We start from the raw sequence: 27,680 nt of genomic DNA on the forward strand, positions 1-27,680 counted from the left end.
AAAAATTAAATTTATTTATTGCCAACAATATATTACTACATTCTATTCTCAACAGAGTATATTGGTGTATATTTTTTTGATTGCATATATTAAATCTATTCAACATTGAAGAAGAACTAAATAACAATATATGATAATCTATTCTATATCCATAAATGAATACACTATCTATTCTATATCTATAAATGGATACTGACCGCATTAATTCTAAGTAATTTGAGGGGTGAACTTTATACATCATAAAGACAAAAACAAATTATAAATAAGTGGTGCACTCGGGTGGGATGTAGAGGGGAAAGCTCTACTTTGATAATAAAATTCCCTTTTTGGCATGAAATTGTCAAAATTTGTTCTCTCACTACCCTCATCGCCATTTTTACCATTATAAGCAACTCCTGAGTTAAGGTAAGCTTTGAATAAACTTAACAGAGACTATTACAAATCTGCCTTTAACACTTGATTCTTAAGGGAACAAAAACATACTTACAACCACCAATGAAGTTCTTAACTTTGGACAAGGACAATTACACGGTGGGATTTAACATTTTACATTTTCTTCTGATAACATTAGCAAGGAACTTCAAAAAATGGAAAATTTTATTTCTACTATACAAGTTATAAAATAGATCATTTTTGAATGCGAGACAGTTTGTGGATTTCTGTAAAAAATTCTCTCATCAACTGATATAATGTATATTGAACTGTTTAAAATTAAACTAAAGATGAAAAAAATAAACTAAAGCAATATATGCATTATCTTAAATTTTAATAAATAATCAATTTTGATATAATACCTGTCTTATTTACATTAAATTTGATAATTACAGAATATTAATGCACCTTTTTCAGTAAAGAATTTACATATGACTTGGAATAAAAATCTAAGAAAACTTTTTATTCTCTTTTGAGAACTAAGCCTGTTTCACTTTAATATTAGTTATATAAATATAAAAAAAAGAGTATCAACTTCCAGAAGCATATTTAAAAGAAGTATATTACCTACACCATATTCAATACTCATGGTGCACAAATTTTCTGTGAGTTCAAAAGTAAGACACTTATTGTATTTGAAATTTGTAAACATGGAGAAATTCTATTCTATTCTAATAACTCAGTGTCTGTGGAATGAAAATTTTATTGGTTGAAAATTAAAACAAAAAATTAATTCAAACTCAAGGTTAAATATGTTTTATAATGACTATGCAATATTGCTAAACTAACTGAATACAAATATCATGGAATGGAATATCAATCAAATGTTACACAATATTTTCACAGGGGTTAAAAAATATTCCAAGTCCAATACTCCAATGTCCATGGCCTCAGAAATTTGCAAAAGGACCATTTGTTGATTGTATGGTTAACACATTATTTCTATTTGTTTAACTGATAATGAATAAATCTACATATTTATATTAGATGTAATAAAATATAACAGCTACATTTCATAAACAAAAACAAAGAATTGTATGAATTAAAATAGGTTGGACTATGACCTTTAACCTAAAGAAACAAAATATCAGCCCAAATTAGAATGTGTAAATATAAATGTTAAGTACAAATTAAAATACTTGCTGCCATTTAATATTTGCCATGAATATAACTATAAATCATATGTACTATGAAACAACCTTCTGTCTACATACAAATGACAAACTATTTAAAATTCAATGTATTGTGTATAATTGTGAAATATATATGTGATGCATCCTTAAAAAACGTACTTCTTAATATCTTATTAAACTGCTAACCATAATAAATTACAATTCTATTAATATAATGGACCAATTCAGAAATTAGTGGAATGTTACCGTTTTGAAAATTTTGATTGGTCAAAGCCTCAATTATCAGAAAGATAAGACTGCTCACAATAATTAAAGGGGACAAAAGTCCAATTTCTAAATTCGCCTATTGTGATTATTCTACCTCTTAGATGTTATGTATATTTTTACAAATCTTTTATTGCCAGAAAAGGTACAATTGCAAGTAATATTAAATTCAGAAAAGGTACAATTGCAAGTAATATTCAATTCATAAATAAGCAGTTTCAATTATTGTGTATTCCTTCTATGTTTATAAAACTCTAGTTATACCTTGCCATTAGTATAACTCCAGCATAAATTCAGACAAATGTACAGACAGGTGCATAAAGTAGAAGTATGAAGCATTCGTCTTCACCAAAGAACAGGACAATTAAAACGAAAGTAGATTGCTGAATGGGTAATTTTCTATTGTTTCATGCCATTAAAGCTTGATAAAGTTTACCTAAAATGAATACATCTTGTCCTACTAAATTTTACCAATACAATCTAAATATTTTCCTTAATTTCAAGACAGCAAAAAAAAACATAATATTTATCATTAACAAATAAAGGCACAGCAGATTTAAATTTACCATTACATGAGTTTTCAATCATCATAACAAATGATTTTTCAAATATGATGAATGATGAATGAGATTTTAAACCTGATGACAAATGAGATTTTGTATTGTGGTGTAGTATTTCTATTTCAAATGATGATATATTCAATATTTATCATGATTCTTACAGAGATTCATGAATTTGCATTTCGAAGCCTGAGAAAACTATACATTAAATTTTACATAGATAGGTCAATACAAATTACAGAAGTACTGCGACCAAATTACATGTGTTCCCTTAAAGATACATGCTGTTAACTTTCTCTAAAGTTGCTATACAGTGACGTCCAGTCTATGTTTTCAAATCACTTAGTTTTAATTCTTAATTCTTTCATCTTTACTGTACCTTGGGTCTTTCAATTAATTCGGTTATTAATTCAAGTTAATTGTAATTTTCAATCAATAACATAACGGAATTTGACTATATTTTTGGATAATTACACTGAAGTTTAAAATTTTTACATCATTTACAGATTCAGAAACGTTTTTCATGTGATAACTACACTCCAAAAAGCATTATGGATAAACAGACAAAAAGATCAATATTTACAGGTATTCTTACCCCTTACAGCTATAACTCTCATTAATGTAAAACCAAATTATTCTGGGAAGAACTAATCAATGCGTCTTTTATGACCAGAAAAAAATAATGCATAAATGTCAAACTTGAATCTTATCTTATATTAATACATCAACAAAGTTATAAAATCACAAAAAGTAATCACCTTAAAGGTGTAATACCACCATTGATTTTCCCCTATTAGTCTTTGTTAAATTTGCACTTTTCAAAAAATTGTGCAGAATTTATCTTTGTTTCAAATAAAGAAATACTTGGCATGAGTAAAGTTTTATCCTCTCCAGTACTATAGACAAAATTTCACATTACATTTCATTGCATATAAGAAAATAACCATCACTGGAAGTTAACCAATCAAATTTTCACCCCTTTTCTTCCTGTGTACAAGCTTTAGTAACCATGTAACCTCAAGTTTCCAAAATATTCTATAGAAACACAAAATAAAAAAATAAGGGTGCTTTAAAACACCCAAGATATATGTTTATGACTCAGAAATTTTTTACTGCAATGAAATGTAGGATTATTTTCCTACAACTGTCAAATTCAAGGGAATATTTTTTTTCGACCCTTTTTCGTATGCACCCGTGATGATATCGATATCAGTCATGGTTGCAAAGGCTTTATCAAACCCCTTACTTGTATGACGTCATGGATATCAGTCACTGTTGCAAAGGCTTTATCAAACCCATTATCTGTATTACGTTCTGTGTCACACGAAAAACATCTACTTAAGGTATATAATAAAGTGTATATAATATGGCTTATTCAATATCACACACCGTATCAACCCTCAACCAATATAATCCCTCGAGCAGAGCTCTTGGGATTATTTTGGTGTCTCGGGTTGATATGAGTGTGATATTGAAAAAGCCATATGATATTCTCTATTTACACGATATTAAATGGTTGTTGTATTGATGGAATTTCTACTAACTGAATAGTTTGCTCAAATGATCTCCTTTAGAAAACAGTGAAAAGAATGTATGTATATCATGTATATGGTTTAGATGTAAAGACTAAAATTAAAATAGAAATGAACTAATTTAAGCTATGAATCTGTGGAATCCCTGATGTACTGATTTGAGCTGTGCCTCGTCACCACATTGTTGAGCGTCTCCTTTTGATAATCCTAAATGGAGTATCGGAAGTAGAATTTCTTTTCCTTTTCAATTTCCTTGAAGTATCTAAGGGTGGTGTCTTAAAATTAAATGTTATTTCCTCATCAATTTTTCTAGAAATCTCCTTTTTTAAAGTTAAAGAAAGTCCCTGATAATCTAAAGATGTTGCTACTGTTTCATCGTCCGGTTCTATTGGTGTTGCCAGTTCTTCATCCTGACGCTGATAAATCAATATATATGCCTGGCTTAATAAAACTTCTTCTATTGGAATGTATCTTACTCTAGAGTCATTGAAGTTGATCCATGATTCTGTTAATGATATGAAAGGGATCAAATAAATAGTACATTTTTTTTCAACAATATAACATATTATTATGATAAAATTGTAGATTTTGTCCAGTAGCAATCCTCTAAATATTATAAGTTTTCGTTCTCCCACAAAAATATTTAAAGCAAAAATTTCCAGAATTCAGAGAGAAAAAAATCTTCCAGAAACCATGCAATCATTCAGAAACCATGAAAATCTAAATCCAGGGGAGAAAAAAATTCCAAGGCATTTTGTTTTCGATGTGTCCATCATATCTTTACTAGTGATATGCAGTCCATTTATCTTATAAGTACTAAAAAATTTCAAATAAATTCTATTGTGTTTTCCAGATCTATTTGTATAAAAGTTGCATTTCTACAAATCAAATCCATCCTGCATTCAGAGCTTTAATGAAGAAATTCATGTATTTAACCCAAAATGTTATCTTCCCATTTTTTATTCAAAAGTTAAATAAAAGTCTCTGAAATTACAAATCCTTTGTTAAATCTTTCCATGTGGGTACTGTCATTTGACAGGCAAGGTGTTATTTTCGGTTCTGGGCCTCCCACAGTATTTCATAGTTTCTAGATGCTTGTCCATTATCATTCCACAGAATATACTTCTGTAACAAGTGTAAGAGGTTTGACTTTGGTATTCAGCATAACTTAATGACTGAAGGAATAAGACCTACACATATAAAGGCGACAAAAAAGGCATTAAAATAGAGTGGGCTTAACTTTTTGCACTCAATACACATTTTATGCAGTTTGGAATAACTTTTTTTATATCCAAAACCTACCAGCTTCAGAATTCCAACAGTTTGCTGTGTAATGTCCTGATTTGAATCCTGTTCCATGATGTATCACAACCCCTGTCAACCTGTAATTAACATTGCCTGTATTAGTGGCTGATTTACAGTCACAGAATGGTCCCATGTCTAATACTTCATCAAACATAGCAGGTGTGTGAATCTTCTCACGATGTAATCTGCCAGACCATCTGAAAATATAAATACATCTTTATTTTTTATCCTTACCTAAAATAATTTAAAAAAAATAATTGCCTGAGAGATCAAAAGAATATGGACCTATGAATAAATTTTGTTTATCTCTTAGGCAATTAAAAATAATTTAAACTGTTGAAAAATAATATTAATCTTTTATCAATTTACCCAGGCTTAAATGATGAGTTTTTACTCATACTATTGTGTCACTACAGATGTTAACAAAGGATGTGGTGTATGGCTGCAGGTATGTTTAAAGCTAAATTGCCCAATGACTTTCTCAGAAATAAATGCATGGGAGCAGGTCATTTTATTCATAGGTCCACATATTTTGATCTCTCAGGCAATTTTATCTAATCAGCCATAATGTGTTTTTGTTTAAGTTGCCTCCCTAGTCTCTAGAATAGTCCTTACCAAACTGTATTCAAACCAAGCTACTATTGAAAATGTAAAAATTTTCTAAATGCAAATGAACAATAAACTGCAATTCTATAACTTGTAACTTCTTATTAAAGCAAGATAACTCAATCAAAATTTCAACTTTCGTAATCTCTGTAATACTTTGTCAATTTCATACTACCTAAATCTTTTCAGATGTAGTCTTAGTACAGGAGGTAGTTTCTTGATAAGCAGCCTTTTCTCTGCCTTTGTATATAGAATGTTATCTTTCTTTCTTTTGGCTGAAATAAATAAACAAACAAATTCTTTTATAATAGCATAATTTTACTTGTATTGATCTTAAATATAATTTTTCCCTCTTAATATTTCACTGTGACATTTTAATCTAATTTGTAGAAAATCCCAATATCTAAAACTGTTTACTAACTAAGATCATTGATTTTTTTATATCATAACACAATTTAATATATATTGTGTGCACTATAGTCTTAAAGTATCCATGGGTAAAGTTACATGTTTATGCAACATGGATTTGATCAAGTCAATATACATGAACCCAAACCGTTTGTTTACATATTAAGGATACTACCCAATAATAAGTAGGTTGTACTATCCTTTTGATAAATACTTTGTGTAGTTTACATATTGGTTGAAACTCATATATTGGTGTATATTCATAAATGAAATATTACATTAAAGGCACTTGTACTTATATCAAATTACTTTGAGATGATCATCAATAAAAATGAAGGTTATATTCTTTACTCATAAATTGTTCAGATTTAATCATATTGCAATTGTATACACAGATGACGTTTAACATAAAACCTTATATCGTATATGAATAGGCAAATAAAAAGACACAGACACAAAATTAGACATAATAAATACCCCCTAAAATCACATGTGACATAAAAATAATGTTTTATTATTTTTAAAATATCTGATGACATATTACCATTGCATTTCTCACAGTGGTATATCTCTCCATCTAGTTCTTCTGTATCTGTAAATTGAGCAAGCATTTCTGAAATGAAATAGGATAAGATCATTATTGAACCAAAGGTCCATTACTGGGACAAATGTGCAAGTTTTGCTATAGATAACAAAGATCACACGGTCTAAAAATAATCCACAGTTTCTTTGTTTTCATTTTTGGATGTGTAAAGATGTTCATATTTGCAAAGTTAAAATTACATAGTCCAGGCTTAAAAAGATCTTGAATGTGATATTTCTTTGATCTTGTTATACAAAATACACCCTGTGTGATATTAAAGACATAGTCCTTGTGTGGTATTTTGTACTGTCAAATATTTTGGTCATTCCTGTATAATATCCTAAAAATGTTTTATTTTCATAAATAATTACAGGAACTATTCTTTTGTTCATTATTTTTTTGTTAATTATATTTATATTACCTGTTAAGTGACATGGATCTTCTGCTAACTTTGAATTTTTACTGGTAATCTGATATCTCTGTGGAAATTCTAATGATAGATCTAAGAAGGGATCTTCTCTTGATGATAGGTTCTTACATTTCAAACATTTTACCTAAAAATAAAAAGATAAACACATGTTTGTAAAATAGGAAATGAAAAATGAACAAGCCCTATAAATCTCTAATAGCACTTTACCAAAATTCAACTAGTAATAAAAATCTCAAGTGGCTCTTTACAAAAAAAAATCAAAACATTTTACAAATCTCCATATATGTCTTTATACAACTAAGATAACTAAAATTGTCCTTTCACTGCACTGAATTGCATAGGAATTCAATGTCTAACATACTTTTGCTTCTTTAGAAAAATTTAGACCGATACACTACTGTGACATGGGTAGCAGGAATTTTACCAAGATCTAGGACATTCAGCAAGTTTAACATGTTTAAGCTGTGCTTATACTTTTGTTATAAAACTTAAAATATTCATCATGATATAGTCATTTGCGTTTCCACTATTGTCTTTATTTTTTTTATAAAGTTTGTCTGTTTGTTTGTTGGTGTTTCGCACCACTTTCATCAAACTTGGCTATATAATGGAGTTACCTTGAGAGAACCACTGACCTTCAGCAGGAAAATTGGTTATCTTTTTCAATTAAGGTCAGAGTTGACAGACTTGTGATCACTTCAGAATGACTACTAAGACCACATGGAAGCTGAGGACCCAATTTTTTTATGAAGAAATATCAGCTAAATTTAACAGTTTATGATTTTTCTACTTAATTTTTTACCTACCTGACTAACTAATTTTCCCTGAAAAGTTCTTGTTAAAATGTTTGAATGTTTTTGACCTTCTGTTTCATCTAGTTCTTTCTCAAGCTTGTCTAACAACTCACTGAAATGTAAAAGAAATATGATCCTAAGATTCTTCCAATATTAAACAAAAAGATATTCAAAAGTAATATTTTGGCAGTTTATATTGTACAATAATTTTATTCTATATTAAGATATGTTGGCAATTCATGCTTATGTATCTTAAATAAACTCATCCTAGATACCAGGATTTAATTTTGTACGACATACGCGCCTTTTGTCTACAAGAGACTCATCAGTGACCCTTGAATAAAAAAAGTTAAAAAAGGGTAAATAAAGTACAAAGTTGAAGAGCATTGAGAACCGAACATTCAGAAAGGTTTTGCCAAATACAGCTAAGGTAATCTATTCCTTGGGTAGAAAATCCTTATTATTTTGGAAAAATTCAAAGTTTTGTTAACAGTTAATTTATAATTATGACCATTAATTTATCCCTCAATTTTTTTTTTACAGTTCCCGATAAAAACATATTTTCATTTTGTCAAAATTGATCACACTGTCGAAATTTTTGTTGGTGACTGGTAAACATGTAAAATAGATATGGTTTCCCTCCTAAGATATGGCATAAAACAAACAACAAATAATGAGCTCAAGTACAAAGAATTAACCTCAGATCTTATTTACTTGATAATTTGACATTAGGACTCAGGGTAGAAAGTTTACATATAATAATTCATTCAAGTAAAAACTAGAGGCTCTAAAGAGCCTGTGTCGCTCACCTTGGTCTATGTGCATATTAAACAAAGGACACAGATGGATTCATGACAAAATTGTGTTTTGGTGATGGTGATGTGTTTGTAGATCTTACTTTACTGAACATTCTTGCTGCTTACAATTATCTCTATCTGTAATGAACTTGGCCCAGTAGTTACAGTGGAAAATATTTTGTAAATTTATGAAAATTGTAAAAAATTTACTATAAAGGGCAATAACTCATTAAGGGGTCAATTGACAATTTTGGTCATGTTGACTTATTTGTAGATCTTACTTTGCTGTACATTATTGCTGTTTACAGTTTATCTCTATCTATAATAATATTCAAGAAAATAACCAAAAGCTGCAAAATTTTCTTAAAATTACCAATTCAGGGGCAGCAACCCAACAACGTGTTGCCTGATTGGTCTGAAAATTTCAGGGCAGATAGATCTTGACCTAATGAACAATTTTAATCCGTCAGATTTGCTCTAAATGCTTTGGTTTCAGAGATATGAGCCAAAAACTGCATTTTACCCTATGTACTATTTTTTAGCCATGTCGGCCATCTTGGTTCGCCGGCGGGGTCATCGGACAAATTTTTAAACTAAATACCCTAATGATGATTGTGGACAAGTTTGGTTAAATTTGTCTTCGTAGTTTCAGAGGAGAAGATTTTTGTAAAAGATTACAAAAAATTTACGAAAAATGGTTAAAAATTGACTATAAAGTGCAATAACTCCTTAAGGGGTCAACTGACCATTTTGGTCAAGTTGACTTATTTGTAGATCTTACTTTGCTGAACATTATTGCTGTTTACAGTTTATCTCTATCTATAATAATATTCAAGATAATAACCAAAAACGGCAAAATTTCCTTAAAATTATCAATTTAGGGGGAGGAACCCAACAATGGCTTCTCCGATTCATCTGAAAATTTCAGGGCAGATAGATCTTGACCTGATAAACAATTTTTCCCCATGTCAGATTTGCTCTAAATGCTTTGGTTTCAGAGATATATGCCAAAATCTACATTTTACCCCTATGTTCTATTTTTAGCCATGGCGGCCATTTTGGTTGGTTGGCCGGGTCACCGGACACATTTTTTAAACTAGATACTTGAATGATGATTGTGTTTAAGTTTGGGTGCATTTGGCCCAGTAGTTTCAGAGGAGAAGATTTTTGTAAAAGTTTATGGACGACGGACGACGGACGCCAAGTGATGAGAAAAGCTCACTTGACCTTTCAGGTCAGGTGAGCTAAAAAAAATTAAAGCTTACAGCAATTTTTTTTTTTTGGGGGGGGGGGGGGGGGGGGGATTTTGAGGAAGGATTGCTGCAGACACATTTAAAAATGAAAAGACACTATCATATAGATTTTTTTAGAGAAATGAAATACTATTCTCTATACCTATCAATTTGTTGTAAATTATTTTTATTTTTCCATTTTTTTTATTTCTCTTCAAACTTTATAATAACAATAGCATTTGAAGGTTATAAGTCATATTTGATAATTGTTGTTATTACCCATAATTCCCTTTAATGGAATCATAAATGTATCAATTCATGTATTGTTGGGCGGGAAACATTAGAAGAAAATAATATAAACCTACCATAAGAATTCCTGAGCATCATGTTGAGCATGACCTTTAAAGGTCGGTATAGCATGCCATACAGAATGTAAGAAAGCATGGGGACTAACTTGGGCCCATCTGCCAGACCATAATACTCTAAACAGTCCATTTAGTTCTTGGCACATAGATCTAAAACAAAATCATAAAAGGTATTGGAAGCTAAAAATCTTCATACAATAGTTATATTCTACTAGGAAATATGTCAAACAATAGTTTTTCAAATCTATGCATATTATTCTTGTTTAACAAATTGCTGCCTTTCCAGACAAAACTCACAGTCGTCACAGTAATTTTAGTAAAATATGATAAGCATTTGCATTATCCTTGTTCAGATAAACAGTCACATTATCTTTAAATAAATATTTACATATCCTTGTTTGGGTAAATATTTACGATTCAGAATTTTATTATGATTCAATATTTGTGTTCATATGGTATGATGTCTGTATTACAAATGAAAACCATACATATTAACATGAATATGTTAGTTGTTCGACAAAATTTTATTTTGATGGTTTATCTTGGGTGGTTTCTGTTTAAATAAATAACTCATCTAAACATGAAGAAGATTAGGAGCTGACGTGTGATATTGTGTTGTATGGTTAGTCTGATTTTTGTATACCCAACATCTCTTATACTCATTTGAGCAGACTTTTAATTCATCAATTACAAGTTTTCAATGACGATTAGTCTCTTTCATAAAATGGAATCCCCTTGATTATGAGCTATCAAATTTCTAATATAGTATTAAATATATAATTCTTACATTTTTTCTGTTGAGCAATCTTCCACATTTAATATAAGCTGTTTATTTACTGGTGTAGAATGACTTGATCCACCATTTAATCCACCCAATTTAGGTATCTTTGGTGTAGGTGGAGTTGATGGGGTTTTGGTGTTCAAATACTGAAAAACGCACATCAAATCAAAGTCAATTGTTCATAATTTTGACACAGAGATCTTGCCTGTATGAAATTTTGATAGTAAAATGCAAACAAATGTTGAACTTAAAATAGCAACATTTTGAAATGTAAGATGTGAAAAATATTCAAAGTCAATGAACCATGACCGAAGGTACAAGCCAAAATAATTTCTGTGGAAATAAGATATGCCAGAACAAATACAACTGCATACCAAATATCATTGACTTATATTAAGTGGTTCCCCTTAAACTGACCTACAAAGGTAATCACAAACTATAACATGTAAACTATGCTAAAGTTTCAAAGTCAACAGACCATGACTGATGCGGCATGGCAAAATAATCTCTATGGAAATAAGATGTGCCAATGCTAATATAACTGCACACCAAATATTGTTAACTGACCTAATCACCATCGTAAACATGTAAATATGCAAAAGTTTCAAAGTCAGTAGACCATGACTGGGAGGGCAAGGCCAAATCATCTCCATGGAAATGAGATGTTCCAATGCTTATACAACCACATACCAAATATCATTGACCTACCATTTGTGGTTCCCCTTTAAATGATCTAATCAAAAAATAAATGGGGAATGTGTTCTTGGGACACAGATTATGCCCCCGCTTGCATATCATATAACGTTATAAAGGGACATAACTGAAGAACGCTATAAGTGACGCTACCCAAATTTGTACTTGATCCGAGTTTTGTGGTAATAAGTATTGTGTATAAGTTTCATAACATTTGGTTGAGGCAAACTTATGTTAGAGAACGGAAACGAAAAATTCAGCAATTTTTCTATTTGTAAAGGGGCATAACTATAGAACAGTTAAAGTGACGCCACCAAAATTTGAATTTGATCTGTGTTTTGTGGTAATAAGCATTGTGTATAAGTTTCATAACATTTGGTTGAGGCAAACTAAAGTTAGAGAACGGAAACCAACTTTGGGACTAGTGGACATACAGACGGACAAGGGTAAAACTTAATGCCCCCTCCGCTACGTCTGGGGCATAAAAATTTGCAAGCTTAAATTTTGGAAGTAAGGATACACACTATCACATGACAATCACTTAATTTCATACTTGAAAACATTCAGTTGTAGTCTGTCTGCTAAGCATTCTTATAGATGGTCTTGGCGACACAGAAAAGGCTGCTCCTGTTGGACTTTTTTCAGGGGTGGCAACTCTACTAGATAACTGCTTCACAGAAAAACGGAAAAAATCTCTGAGCACTTCTATATGGCTGTAAATGAAACAATATTCACAATAAATTGTAAGGTAAAGTAAAATTTTCAAATCTATGACTTGGAAGTAATCATATATGAGCCATTTCTTATTAATGATTAAGAGTTCTATGTATTCTTCTGTCTGCGATTCTGCCAAAGAAGAGTCAGAGTTTATTTTGCTACAAAGCTGAAACTATTTTCAAGGGTTAAATTATCAAGAAAATAAATTATAAAAAGTTTAAATCATAATTAATAATGTAAATACATGAAATATATTCAATACAATTTAAACCCTTTTAAATGTTAAGAGCGGTTGAGTTTTGGAATAATGATAATGCATCTAAGACAGTGAATAAACATTGCCTGTTGTCAATCATTCGATCTGAGAAGGTTAATTTATAACAAAAGCAAAATTATTGAATGTATTTGTTATTGTCCTGATGTTTTGATGTAAGTGCAGTGATTCTGAAAATCTCAGATTTTTAGATATTAGAAATTTTATTCAGTTAATAATGAGCCTTTATTATACTAACAGTTGTTTTTTTTAAATCCAAAGATGTAATTTTAAAAGATTTTTGATCTTTAAAGAAAAATTGCAAATGTCAGTAGAACTATAAACTTTTCAAAGTACATTGTTCCATTTCTTTCTTATATGATAAACTTACCTTAGTATTTGTAATATGGAATTCATGTAACAAGTATTTCCTAAATTCCTTAACCCTGTCATTCCTGGAATTAATGTTCTCCGTCGTAAAAATGAGGGAGATTCTTCTTCTTTTACTGGAGTTTTACGAGGTGTCTAAGTAAAATAAGTAAACATTAAAATAATTATAAAAAAGCTATAAAGAACTACTTTTAAACATAGGGTAATGTGCAATTAGAAAGTTTGATTGAAGAATGTGTAAGAAAAATTCTCAAGGTAAAAACCAGAAATAGCAGGGATTATAAATAATTATGTAAGGAAACTTTGTTTTTTTGTTTTCAATTGTCTCTGGAAAAATATGTTCTTTCTGTGTGATTTCATTAGGCATTAAACTTTTTTCATTATAAAACAAATAAAATTAAGTGTCATATTTAAATTTTGATGAACATAGAACTAAGGACAAGAAAACCACACAATTACAGGAAGAGGTGTGTCGTCTGCTGTCTTTAAACAAAATAAGCACAAATGGCCAAGTCCATATTTTAGTATAGGAAACCCAAAAATCACTCAGTTCATAAATCTAAATAGCTGGGGCTTTTTTCCCAAAATTTTATGATAAAAATTGATCGTAAGTTATACTGAAATTTTATGACTTGCAAGTATTTTTTTCTTGTAGGATTTTTTGTGAAATTAATCACAGGTGCACAACTTTGTGTCCTATAGAAGAATCTGTGCAAATATGGTGAAATTCTGTCAAGATAAAGATTTTGTGATTTTAACAAATTGATATACATGATATTAGCAGTTCATGTTGTGGTATTGGAAACATAAAAATCCTTCAGAAAAAGAGTTGCTCAACTCCATGTTCTGTAGAAGAAACTGCAAGTTTGGTTGAATCCTGTCTACCCATTTTAAAGGTGTTGCAGATTAAAAACTTATGATGCCAACAATGACAGAAGTTATCCATATGCACTGGCAAGCAACCACTTAATAAGGCAAAAAAAAAATATATGTCTGTTTAAGGTTACATCATTTAATCAAAGCGCGAAAGCGCTGTAAAGGCAGTTAATTACAGGGTGTGTGTATTTTTAGTCCAGTTATATCATTATCTTGCATAGTACATTGTACTTATCAGAGGTGACTTTCAGTATTTAATATTTAGAGTTCTCTAATGATATTGAACAAGTTTTATGAATGTCATATTCTGAGCACTATATGAAGGCCATTGTTCTCATTTGTTTATGAACTAGTGCATTATGTCCAGTTTGTACCTTTTTTATCTATGTTTATATATAGTCAAATACTGTTAAAAATAGTTTGGCATTTTCTTTTTAGTAATAAGTAAATGTTATCAACTGTATTTTATTCGACTTTGCAAATGTGGTTTGTTACTGGTAAGTACAATGTATGGGTGATAGTTGTTTCATTGGCAATCATGACACATCTCCTTATTTATATAATGATCTATATTCAACGACCTCAGGTACAAAAAAAATGTATGTAACTAAACTATGATGGGAAAACTTTGACTTCTTTCTTTTATATAAACTTTTGATTTGGTACCATAAAACTATGAAGAATAAATGTACATTGCAACATGTCAACTCTTTCAATGACAATACTATTTTTAGAAACTATAACTCCAAGCAAAATTATATTTCCAAGTATAAAGTAATTTATGAATGAAACAAGAGTGCACACGCTGAAATGTCTCGCCTTCTTTACTAATCATTGATATTATGTTGATAGTCCTAAATATAAAGCTTTATTACAACTGTCACATAAACTTAACATTAACCAAGTAAACTAAACATTGACCAATGAACCAAGAAAATGAGGTCAAGGTCAGATGAACCATGCTAGGCAGGCATGTACAGCTAACAATTCTTCCATACAACAAATATAGTTGACCTATTGCTTATAGTTTAAGAAAAACAGACCAAAACACAAAACTTAAAACTGAGCAATGAACCTTGAAAATGAGGTCAAGGTAAAAAAAAACCTATGTGACTGACAAATAGATCATGAAATAATTCCATACACCAAATATAGTTGAACTATTGCATATAGTATTAGAAAAAAAGACCAAAACTCAAAAACTTAACTTTGACCACTGAACCATGAAAATGAGGTCAAGGTCAGATGACACCTGCCAGCTAGACATGTACACCTTACAATCATTCCATACACCAAATATAGTAGACCTATTGCATACAGTATAAGAAAAACAGACCAAAACACAAAAACTTAACTTTAATCACTGAACCATGAAAATGAGGTCAAGGTCAGATAACACCTGCCAGTTTGACAGTCCTTCCATACACCGAATATACTAGACCTATTGCTTATAGTATCTGAGATATGGACTTGACCACCAAAACTTAAACTTGTTCACTGATCCATGAAATGAGGTCGAGGTCAAGTGAAAACTGTCTGACGGGCATGAGGACCTTGCAAGGTACGCACATACCAAATATAGTTATCCTATTACTTATAATAAGAGAGAATTTAACATTACAAAAAATCTTAACTTTTTTTTCAAGTAGTCACTGAACCATGAAAATGAGGTCAAGGACATTGGACATGTGACTGACGGAAACTTCGTAACATGAGGCATCCATATACAAAGTATGAAGCAAACAGACCTTCCACCTTCTAAAATATAAAGCTTTTAAGAAGTTAGCTAACGCCGCCACCGGATCACTATCCCTATGTCGAGCTTTCTGCGACAAAAGTGGCAGGCTCGACAAAAAGGAGTTCTTATTTAAGAAATAAACTGATTCGCTGAGCACCGCTGGATACACCTGCAGAGGTCAAACCCTGAACAGTTGGGGCAAAAATGGACACAATATTCAAGCTTGATACAGGTCTGAATTTGGATTGTAATTAAATATTTGACATATTATAGTTTCTGAATAAATGTAGTCAAAGAACTTGAAATTGGTTATATGAATTGAATTTATATTCAATTAAAGATTTCTTGCTGTTCTGCAATACACTGTGCTGTTGCGCAATACTTAATAAATCTGTTGCCAGACTATAAACAAATAAAGTTCAATTTCTTCTCAATGTCATATTTGAAATTTATGAAAATCAATAGGGAGATTACATCAATAGCTATAAATAATTCACCAAAGTTTCATGCGAACTGCTTAAAGCATTTTTGAGTTGTTGTCCAAAAACTGGAAAATCCCCCCTTTTTTAATGAATAAAACCTCACAACTCAGAAATGTAAAATCTAAAATTTATAAAATTCTAAAGGGAGCTTACGGATTGATAATTTAGTCTTAGATGCAAGATTTTTTTATCAGTTGTTAGTGGCTTTGAACTAGCTGTCAGTAAATGCGAGTACTCTCAGATCTGTACTTAGTGTCTTTTAGTTGTTTGGATGTACAACTACCCGGCCACGTCCATTTGTATTTGTATTTATCCATCTGATGATTTAAGCCTCTTTCAACTGATTTTTATAGTTTGTTCTTATATTGTACTGTTACACCACTGTCCCAGGTTAGGGGGTGGGTTGGGATCCCGCTAACATGTTTAACCCCGCCACATTCTGTATGTTCATGTATGTGCCTGTCCCAAGTCAGGAGCCTGTAATTCAGTGGTTGTCGTTTGTTTATGTGTTGCATATTTGTTATTCGTTCATTTTTTGTACATAAATTAGGCCATTAGTTTTCTTGTTTGAATTGTTTTACATTGTCATTTTGGGACCTTTTATAGCTCACTGTGCTGTATGTGCTTTGTTCATTGTTGAAGGACGTACTGTGACCTATAGCTGTTAATTTCTGTGTCATTTGGTCTCTTGTTGAGAGTTGTCTCATTGGCAATCATACCACATCTTCTTTTTAATATTTACATCAACAGATATAAACAATTCACCTAAGTCAAACTTAGTTGTAAGATCTCTGAAATTTTTTACACGGTACAAGTTTTTCTAATTGTTGGAGATTGTACGGTGACAGTAACACCTGTAACTGCTTAACCCATTTCTTATGCACTTTGGTTCGATAAACTCACTGAATATCATACCACATCTCCTTATTTTTTTATGCATTACAATTTACGTGTGCATGTAATTGTAAATAATATTTATATATATATATCAGAACAAACTTCATTGCGTCACTTTTATTTATGCATCCTTTGGCACAATACAAGTTCTAAAATTACACAACATAAAACAACTTAAATGTTATTTCAGATGAAAGTTTTGTTTCAGTTCCATTCATAGGATTTATTAGAATTTTGTATGTTTTGCCAAGTCCAATAATTAGCTCTATGTGCATGTGTTAATTGGAGACTTTTCTATCCCGTATAAGAGTTTTGGAACTAATTCTGTTTCTTTTTTTGAAAAAAGTGAGCAAACAAATCTTGCACATTTAAACCTTTGTCTGCCATCACACTGTCACCTGGATCACATAATTGAACTACACATGTATTCTACATCTTTCAACTATTTCACAGTCACTGGTACAACCAACATATGCATTAGAGACATACATTTTTGTAGTTGACTAAACCACCAGGTGTCGAACATACAAGTATTTTCAGTGTTTCTGTTTTTATATGATGAAAAGGTTGCCTGAGCTCTAGGAGCTTTATGTTTTATCACGGGATATTCTGTGCTGTCAATAATAATCCAAGTTGTAGGAAACTTTAATTTGAAGTTGGATGGCGAAAAATACCTGACTAAACCACTAAATGGCCAAGTGTTAGCCTCACGCCACTGTTTAGACATAAAAACAATCCATGTTTACACAATATTCTTAACACTAGTTTCAATCTAGAATCTTGACAGTTCAAAGTTGGTTGTATAATGCCTCAATTTCATCAAAGTCATAAAAAAAATGATTTTCAAATGACACCCTATCAATTTGAAAATATATGTATCTCAAACAATGTGCTGCTGGACCAAGTGTGGTCAAAACAAATAAAAATTTAGTATACAACTCTAAACTGGTATAAAAATGCATGGCTGTGTCACATGTCTTCATTTCAAAATTCTCTGCTGAAAATATAGGCATTGATGGTGTTTGCGTAATTCCATCTGTGAAGCTCAACATTAGCTCGGCAGTTGGTGGTGGACAGTCATAAATCCTGGCTGCAGTATGAATGACTTCTTCAGGAAAACCAACTTTACAATCAAAACTTTCCTCTAGATTTCTACTACAATATTCATCAAGTTTAGTTCTTTTGTTTTCACAGGAAACTGCCCTGATTTTTCTTTTTGCGGACGATTCAGTCTCTTGCTTGATCCAGGAAAATAGGCTGGGAATGGCAGTAGACTTAAGTCTCTGTATGGAGGGTTTGCGCTCTGAAAAAGGTTATAAAACATTAGTTTTTTTGATAATTAAATGAACTTCCATTAGCAATGTATACTTTGTACTACCTGGCAAAATATTAACTAGATTTATTCATTACAATCTGGATAAAACTATGTTAGCCTGATTCAATGTACATCAAAATGTATGTTATGTAAATCCAAAGGACAAACAATGAGAGATGTATGCAACAAACATACATTGTTTGTACCTAAATAACTATAATATAAATGAGAGCATGTCATTGTTTTGTTCCTGTTAACATTGTCATTGATATTTTTCAAGAAAGTCTATGAGGCATAGCTTATGCATTCCTGTCATTACTACATTAGCATAATTACTGCTAAAATAATTCTCAGTATGATATACCTCTTGTAAGAAATCATTATAATTGTAGCAAGCACCAAAAAATCTCAAACAGATCACATTGAATCGTAATCCAAAAAATTATGACGTCTTGAGAATTAACCACCCCCTTTTATTCTAAAACGATAATTGCGGTTGTAAACAGACTTTGGTTTATTCGCATGGCGATTACATATTTAACTATATATTTTAAAAAGAAAATAGAGTTTTACCATGAATAGTTTCCTGCACGTAGTCTTTTTCAGTAAAATGTGCCTTGCAAACAACAGCTGATTGAGATGGACTCCACGATTTCATCGTGTTCTCGTCCAATCTGCGTATGGGCCATGGCGTTGATCCAACTTTTCCTTCTTTTTAAGTCATTTGGAAATGCATGTCCTCCTCTTAAATGACATCCAGGTACACAACAACAAGTACTTGGCATCGTTAATTAAAAATGCAACTGTATAGTTGCACAGTGCAGAAACCGGAAGTTTAAGAACAGGATCGGCTACCACGGCGCCACCTATTCAGGAACGACAATTTGCTACTTTATATAACTGCGAAATAACAATCAATAATGTTAGATGGGTTCATGTGCATAAACAGAAATGCGCCTTAAATTGTATAATATAATTCATGTTCAGTCGACCTTTAATTGTTATATCAACGACTGAAATGATTTATAAACATCTAGATTGCAGATAACACTCGAAATTAACCCGACCTCTTAACACACGGAATTCAAATAATTCTAGTTTGTCAATCAGTTGACTGCTTATAATGTAAAATACAAATATATCAAAAGTTTTTAAAACTAACAAAACACAATGATCGTTTCTCTATTTCCCAATGTAAATGAAATGAAACAAAAAACATTTTATATCACAATAAGAAGAGGAGAAAATCAACATTTTCCGGATCTACTTGGAGCCTAATGACCCCTCATGTAGATTAGTTGGATATCGCGGAAAGAAAGATTAACACGGCAACTAGAAAGGCATTAAAGCACTGCCTTTAAAAAAATAGGGTAGGTAGGTCGGTATTTCCATTTTATTTTTTGCGACATAATTTTGAGTCATGCGGTCCGTCTTGCCGTGGTCCGAGTTGTCCATGGGCTGAGTTTACCCATACTTTTAATGATTGGATTATTTCCCTTGGTTATTGGTTGGAAAAAAATGGCAGCAATGTGTTTATTTCATCACACGAGTCACAAGTTTCCTTAAAACAGCTGTCATATTCACGATTGTGAACATTTAGATGTATCAGGCAATTGATTTATTTTATTGGCAACTCGAACATCGCTTTTGACACGAGTTCAGTTTATTTTTCACTTTACGACAGAAATAAAATGACAGGGTTTGCGCTCAAAAGTAGGGTTGGTCGGGTAACCGTAAACAGACATATATTTTTTTTTGGCCTTACTACATGTGATTGTATATTACATATAAAGCTGATGGATAAGCTTCGAATAGAAGTTGCCATGAAAAATATTATAAATTTTATTCATAAGCATTACAAGCAAAGGAAACACATATGTATTTGACAAAAGGAAGTACATGAGCTGCAGACCTGAAAAACAATCAGGATCATAGTATAATTTACGAAGAATAAAGTTTGTACCAAGCATCATAAGAAATAATTTGCAGTAAATAAGAGAATGTAAAGGATTTCCATACATACATGTACATTACATTCAAAGGACATACATGTATTTACAAAACATAATTATATAGGGATCTTAAAATGAATGAAATCCTATAGCTTACTGGGATGAAGATTGGTACTAAAAATCTTATAGCTCTCAGTGGTGATTGCTGAAAAAAGGAAAATGAAAAAAATTGTTTTATGTATAAATGACATGTAGAGGACATATATATAATCTGACAGCTGAAATTTGAATAGATAGGCATTTAGAAATGATACCAAGTCACTTAAACCAACATATCTTTGTATCATATGTGAAAGAAATGTAAAAAGAAGGATACATGGACATAAGGGGGGCTCCAGTACCTTAGGTAGCAGGGTCATGTTTAAAAAATGCCTCAGGTCACAGGTCACTTTTAGGCAAATCTGACAGGTTCTTTTGAATGAGATGACAGGTGTTACTGTCTCCTACCATGTTTCATATGCATGTATATGCATGCATTTTTTAGATGAAGGATTTCAGAAAACAGGAAGAAGAATATTGAATAAACTGAAAACATGTCACAAAGTATCGCAAAACCACATAAATCTTACCGCCATTTATCAAGACTCTATGACTTGTAGTTGCAGAAAAAATGTGACCAAAATTTCATGATATTTTACAAACATGTTTTCGCCAAAAAGGAAGTGCAACATCGATGGAACAAAAAACATGTCAACCTGTATTGGATAACCAGATGAAGCTTGCTGCCATATAACAAGAAGCTATGACTTGTAGTTAATGATAAAAATGGGTCAAAACATCCAAGGCTGTGTTGTGCAGAATGTTTAAGATTGGAGAATGCTCTATACTGAACATCTAAATATTTGAAATATGAAATGTAAAAATTCCTCAAACTATTCTATAACAGCAGGCACACAACTTCAACATATGTCCAATTTTCCGGTGACGTTTTGGGGATCTGGATTGAAAACTGTAGGAGGAGTTGACTTCACTAAACTTGTATCCTTTTTCAAGTTTCCAAGTTTGGAAAAATGAGAAAAAAATTCATCAAACAGTTGATAGGTGCACAACTTCAACATATGTGTAATCTTCCTGTCAAGTTTCAGGGAATTAGGTTGAAAACTGTAGGAAGAGTTGATTACATTAAGTACCCACTTTTCCCTGCCCACCCAATATCACATACTATAAGCTGGTTTAGGACTTTGTCCAACCTGGCCTAAAATGTGTCACAGATGGAGAGACAAAGGTAAAGTAGAATACACTCCTTCATGTTGAGCCAGGGTATGAAAATAAAAATAAATCTACAGGAGTCATACTCTGTGATCAATATTACCCTCTCTTCCTTGTTTTCTTTAGCAAATCTTGTCCAGGCACGTAAAGTCTTTGTTAGTAATGTGTGCCTGTAAAACATAACAAAACAAAAAATCTTAAACATATCGTTTTCTAATGTCACAGTTATCAAATATTACAAAGTAAATCATAATTTAAAATAATATTATAAGTACATTGTTGGATCCAGGATAGGTCGCAGAGGGCTTATGCAACCTTTGATCACCAAATTTTTTTTTAAATCTCATATTTCTCATGATTTATTTGAATTTTTTGAATAAAATTGAAAAAAAATGTTTCCACCTCAATTCCCTCCTTGGTATATCTTCACTATTCTGCATTACACACACCTTTTCAACAATCCTGGATCCCCCTGAAGATGGCAATGATTTTTAAATATCACCTCTATTAGATACTGTAAATTCAGTAATTAATGTGTGCATCTATTATTGGGAATCACTGATTACTGGTAAAAATGTGAGATCTACTTAATGTGATTGCAAAACGCAACTTTTTATTATTGAGAACCTGATCCTGTAGCATTTTTCGCATTAATAACTAGAGGCTCTCAAGAGCCGGTGTCGCTCACCTGTATTTACTGATGCTTTGGAAATCATGTAAAATAAGGTTAAAATCATAATTAATAGTATTAGATATTAGATATTATAATGATATCTAAAATAATAACAAGATAAATCTAAATCTGATGAACATTTTTGCCACCTGTCAGATTTGCTCTAAATGCTTTGGTTTCAGAGATATAAACCAAAAACTGCATTTTACCCCTATGTTCTATTTTTAACCAAGTCGGCCATGATGGTTGGAAAGCGGGGTCATCAGACAATTTTTTTAAACTAGATACCCTAATAATGATTATGGCCAAGTATGGTTAAATTTGTCTCAGCAGTTTCAGAGAAGAAGATTTTTGTAAAAGATTACAAAAATTTACGAAAAATTGTTAAAAATTGACTATAAAGGGCAATAACTCCTAAAGGGGTCGACTGACAATTTTGGTTATGACGACTTATTTGTAGATCTTACTTTGCTGAACATTATTGCTGTTTACAGTTTATCTCTATCTATAATAATATTCAAGATAATAACCAAAAACTGAAAAATTTCCTTAAAATTACCAATTCAGGGGCAGCAACCCAACAACAGGTTGTCAGATTTGTCTGAAAATTTCAGGGCAGATAGATCTTGACCTGATAATCAGTTTTACCCTATGTCAGATTTACTCTAAATGCTTTGGTTTCAGAGATAAGCCATAATCTGCATTTTACCCCTATGTTCTATTTTTAGCCATGGCCGCCATCTTGGAATGTTGGCTGGGTCATCAGACACATTTTTTAAATTAAATACCCTAACGATGATTGTGGCTAAGTTTGGTTAAATTTGGCCCAGTGGTTTCAGAGGAGAAGATTTTTGTAAAAAGCTAACGACGACGACGGACAACGGACGACGGACGCCAAGTGATGAGAAAAGCTCACTTGGCCCTTCGGGCCAGGTGAGCTTAAAACATCACAATGATTTCTGAATTTACAATTTTACAGAATGGCTCACTGTTCTATACAGTGCTATAAATAAACATGGTTTTCGTTCATATGAATTTTAACATTTTGTCATGGCCTTTTATAGCTGACTATTGGTATGGGTTTTGCTCATTGTTGAAGGCTGTACAGCAACCTTTAGCTGCTTACATCCTCCTCCTTTGGTCTTTGATTGATAGTTGTGTCATAGGCAATCAATACCATGTCTCCTTATTTCTATATTGACAAGTCCCAATCAATTCCTGAATGTTTGGTTCAAAGAGAAATACTTTATTCCAGCTTTTATTCCTGATATTTCATAGTGTTTAGAGTGCTATTAAAAATGCTATTTCCAAATGTCTATCAAATTCTATATAACATTTGAAATCTTCTAACCTGATATTTATTGGTATAAATAATTACAAACAAACAGAAATAGTTACTAATAAAGAAGAACATCAAAGGAACTGACCAGCATTAATTTCATCAATACAAGATCATCTGTAGGGAATTATGGGAGAACAAGAATGTGTCCATAGTACACGGATGCCCCACTCGCACTATCATTTTCTATGTTCAGTGGACCTTAAAATTGGGGTCAAAACTCTTAATTTGGCATTAAAATTAGAAAGATCATATCATAGGGAACATGTGTACTAAGTTTCAAATTGATTGGACTTCAACTTCATCAAAAACTACCTTGACCAAAAACTTTAACCTGAAGCGGGACAGACCGAAAAACATAATGCCCCTCTACTATCGTAGGACAATCCTGAAATCTGGCCTTTAAGTCATGAAACTTTACTCAGAACTGGGAGTGCATAATTTGTGCTCTAAAAACCAAATCCAGTATTCTGATTGGTTGATTTCTGTGCTCAAATTTTTTTTTTGGCTGCATGGCGAGAATGCTATTTCCAAAACTTTTTCTAATTATCAAATTCAAGTCCAAATTTAGTTATCCAATCAAAAATAAAACAATAATATCTTACCGTACTTGTATGTTTCCATTAATTATACCTACCTATAATGCCATACTGATGTGGCCAATCTGTCATCATCTTCAGCTGTTGTTCTAAAAATTGCACAATAAACAATACATTTTCAAATATTCTTGTTTATTGCATTGAAGAACTATATACAAATTTTCATGAAGGTTGACCATGTATGTAAGTTTATTATTCTACTTTTCAATTTAGAACTTCAAACATGTACAAGAATTTATTACTGGGAAATTTCAGCAAATAAAATAATCATTGATTAAATATTGCAAGATCTGTATGTGTTGTGGTGGAATTTTACCAGCAAAAACTTTAATGTACATTTTAATTGTTGTGATGTCTATTAAGTTTTATTTTCACATGAGAAAAAACTTGGCATTACTTTCTGACATTTTGTGGGAATTATAATGGGACAGTTATATACTTCTTCACATTGACTCTTCTGGGACATAAGTCTTTTTCTTAAGACACCAATGCACATCTCTTTTAATCGCATTTCAGGTCTATTTAGACACATTAGAAATGTGGCTGTTATTAGTAATCCATGCAACGACAAAAAAAACCCAAAGTTTCAGGTCTAATTTCACATTGTTTCAGTTCACTGGAAAATAAATACACATACTTCAGGATAATTAATATCTGTATGACTGTTTCTAATGAAAATCTGAATTGCAAAAAAAGGGGTGAAAATCATCAAAGAAATCCAGCAGAAGGTGCTAAAAAAATTAGTTTAAGCTGACCACTTGTTCATGTGTAAGTCCCACATTAGGAATTTCTTGCTTTTTTGTGTTGTAGGGTTGCTGTTAATTAAATATACCTTAACACTTTTTATTCATAGTGAATCATTTTTCAAAACATTTTTCACTTTTGAACTAGACCTTTTGGAAAATTGGAGAGCTTGGAAGGCATTACTAACTTTTTTCCATTGAATAGAATGATGCCTTATTTGTTAAGGAAAACAGGCACCTAATTGACACTTGATCAGCTTTTAAAAAAACTTACGTTGATGCTACAGCTGTAACAGAATATGACCTTAGAAGTCTTCTTCCTCTAGATTCTACATCTGTAAATGTTTGAGTAGCTATGGCACTTAAAGCACTTCGTAGTATCTTCAGATCACCAGCAGCATTGTCATTCATAACATAGTCATCGCATTCATAACTGTAGACAAAATAAAGGTTATACTATCTTTATATAATCTTACATGCCTGCACCAGATACTTTTAGGCTTAAGGTATGATTATGATCATTATTACTAAACTAGACAAATCATAAAAGTTGTCAAGGAAATCAATATAATCATGATAATGCAAATCTGAATTATGATTTCAAGATTGATTTTTGCTGTTTAACACCACTTTAAGCACTATTGGCTATTTCGTGGCAGCCAATTTTTTATTGATGGAGTATGCCAAAATGCTTGGAGAGAACCACAACTTTCAACAGGAACTGAACTATCATGTCGGGGCCTTTTATAGCCGACTATATGCTATGGGATTTTCTCATTGTTGAAGGCCATACGGTTGCCTATAATTGCTTTCATCCACTTCATTTGAATTTTGGTGGATAGCTGTCTCATTGGCAATCATACCACATCTCCTTACTTTTATACTTAATAATCAAAATCTGAATCAACTTACCAGTATACATATCTGTTGTTAACTTCAATACTCAAAGGATGCTGAAAAATATAAATTTATATAAACGAAGGACATGTGAGGTATGTGTCAATAAGACAGCAACCCAAAGGCACAAAAATAAACATTTTACATTTACTGTACATGCTTCATCACAAGTTTCTTCACAATATGTCAAACCTTTAATCGTTCCAGCCTAAAAAATTTGTTAACAGAGACTGCCAAAGATCAGACATCAAAACAAATCTCTAAATTGACAAAAGCCTTAAATTATAACTAAAGATACGAAGTGACAACAATACTTAGCCAGTGGTATACATACTTTACTTTCTTGGTAATGTTTGAGAAGACAACAATACTTAGCCAGTGGTATACATACTTTACTTTCTTGGTAATGTTTGAGAGCATGTTCCTCATTAAACCTTCCACAAGCCACATTTGGACAGCTCAAACATGCCTGAAAAATACAAATATATAACACTAAATGAGTTTCGAAGAAATGACTTCTAAATCAACAGTAACTGTTCAGAATCATTTGAAAAAAATCTAGATTTCTGAACAGCGCAAAGTGATTGTCATACTTTTGTAACAAAAAGTCTCGAAGGCAAATGAAAATGCCACTCTTGTTCTCTGGTTTATTTAATATTTTTGGATGTGTTGGGATATTCTTATTGAATAGTCAAAACGTACAAAAACAGCAGCTATTTTATTGAAATCATTCTTCACACACTAATAAATACATGAAGTCTCTTTTAAGGATATATTTTTTAAATATTAGAAGAATACAAAAACAAAACAAAACAACAAAAATAATATTACCCCAGAGTATCACATCAAGATGTTTTGGAGTGTTTTAATTGATGTAAATTATTATGTCTATATGTTTATTGTTGAAATGTCTTTATCATTTACAATTTGTACACAAGTTCACCAACTGATACAAGCTAATGTTAATGATTTGTTTACCTATCAATGAGTTTAAGAATACATCAGCAGTGATGCCATTTGTAGCAACATATTTTCAACACCATTATCTATTAACCTTCTTTCACAGTGATCTTTGATGGCAAATTGTCCAACTGACAATAACAGTGCATATCCTTACTATCATTTCGACACTATGATTATGTTACGTATACCTTACATATGAACAAATCAAAAGTACCTTTTATGAATGTGTATTAGAGACTACTTTTTGTGACACAGATGGTTGTACTGAGTAAAACATCTTTAATTGGTATACATGGTATACTAGACAATGCAATTCTTTCATAACCTTAACAACACCATTTTGATACTTGTCAAAAAACCTTCATCAATAAAAGTGATTACTTTAATATAACACAGAGTACTAGGCAAAGAAAAAAGATTATGATTTGAAACTGAAACTGTATATTTTTCTATTCCTTACCCATACACTCTCAGTTGTACCACAGATATAACACAACCATTTCTGAGGATTTAAGCATGAATGGTTCCAGTTGGGTCTTATCTTGGTTACATGTTTACAATTGTCCATCTGAAAAATACATTGTTATACAATAGACAATCTAAAAGTTAAATAGTTTGTTAAATGGAAAATTCTTTGAATTGCAGAATTGGACAGTGGTGTA

At 31.5% G+C, this 27,680-nt stretch overlaps 2 protein-coding genes across 4 annotated transcripts; both read right to left on the reverse strand.

Annotated features, from left to right (window-relative positions):
- LOC127704434 (ubiquitin carboxyl-terminal hydrolase 44-like) lies at positions 1-27,589 on the reverse strand. Of its 3 annotated transcripts, none has more exons than XM_052208480.1 (17): positions 27,479-27,589; positions 26,447-26,524; positions 26,071-26,111; positions 25,433-25,591; positions 24,454-24,504; positions 21,908-21,974; positions 20,693-20,740; positions 13,277-13,410; positions 12,469-12,628; positions 11,229-11,368; positions 10,442-10,591; positions 8,060-8,159; positions 7,245-7,377; positions 6,785-6,853; positions 6,008-6,107; positions 5,224-5,423; positions 1-4,426 (listed from the first exon to the last, which is right to left on the reverse strand). In XM_052208480.1, exons 1-17 carry the CDS (start codon positions 27,584-27,586, stop codon positions 4,095-4,097), a joined length of 2,070 nt encoding a protein of 689 aa, XP_052064440.1. In that variant the 5' UTR covers positions 27,587-27,589; the 3' UTR covers positions 1-4,094. The 3 variants fall into 3 exon arrangements, with proteins under 3 accessions (XP_052064440.1, XP_052064439.1, XP_052064438.1); XM_052208479.1 differs by having other exon boundaries at positions 26,390-26,524; positions 27,479-27,581; XM_052208478.1 differs by lacking the exon at positions 20,693-20,740 and having other exon boundaries at positions 27,479-27,586.
- On the reverse strand, positions 17,370-19,502 carry LOC127704435 (uncharacterized). The gene is made up of 2 exons (XM_052208482.1): positions 19,157-19,502; positions 17,370-18,571 (listed from the first exon to the last, which is right to left on the reverse strand). Exons 1-2 carry the CDS (start codon positions 19,239-19,241, stop codon positions 18,057-18,059), a joined length of 600 nt encoding a protein of 199 aa, XP_052064442.1. The 5' UTR covers positions 19,242-19,502; the 3' UTR covers positions 17,370-18,056.
- Positions 27,590-27,680: the final 91 nt, after the last annotated feature.

This window comes from Mytilus californianus, unplaced genomic scaffold, assembly GCF_021869535.1.
Source record: "Mytilus californianus isolate M0D057914Y unplaced genomic scaffold, xbMytCali1.0.p SCAF_6, whole genome shotgun sequence".
Classification (NCBI taxonomy): Eukaryota; Metazoa; Mollusca; class Bivalvia; order Mytilida; family Mytilidae; genus Mytilus; species Mytilus californianus.

What these genes read in the sequence shown, in the direction of transcription:
- LOC127704435 (XM_052208482.1), bottom strand. Translation starts at nt 19,241, where the DNA reads ATGAAATCGTGGAGTCCATCTCAATCAGCTGTTGTTTGCAAGGCACAT. An exon ending in CGTGCAGGAAACTATTCATG is followed by an intron (nt 18,572 to 19,156) that starts GTAAAACTCTAT and finishes AACCTTTTTCAG; the next exon opens with AGCGCAAACCCTCCATACAG.
- LOC127704434 (XM_052208480.1), bottom strand. Translation starts at nt 27,586, where the DNA reads ATGGACAATTGTAAACATGTAACCAAGATAAGACCCAACTGGAACCAT. An exon ending in TAGTACCAATCTTCATCCCA is followed by an intron (nt 13,411 to 20,692) that starts GTAAGCTATAGG and finishes TATTTTACTTAG; the next exon opens with ACACCTCGTAAAACTCCAGT. An exon ending in CCACTGTGAGAAATGCAATG is followed by an intron (nt 6,108 to 6,784) that starts GTAATATGTCAT and finishes TATTTATTTCAG; the next exon opens with CCAAAAGAAAGAAAGATAAC.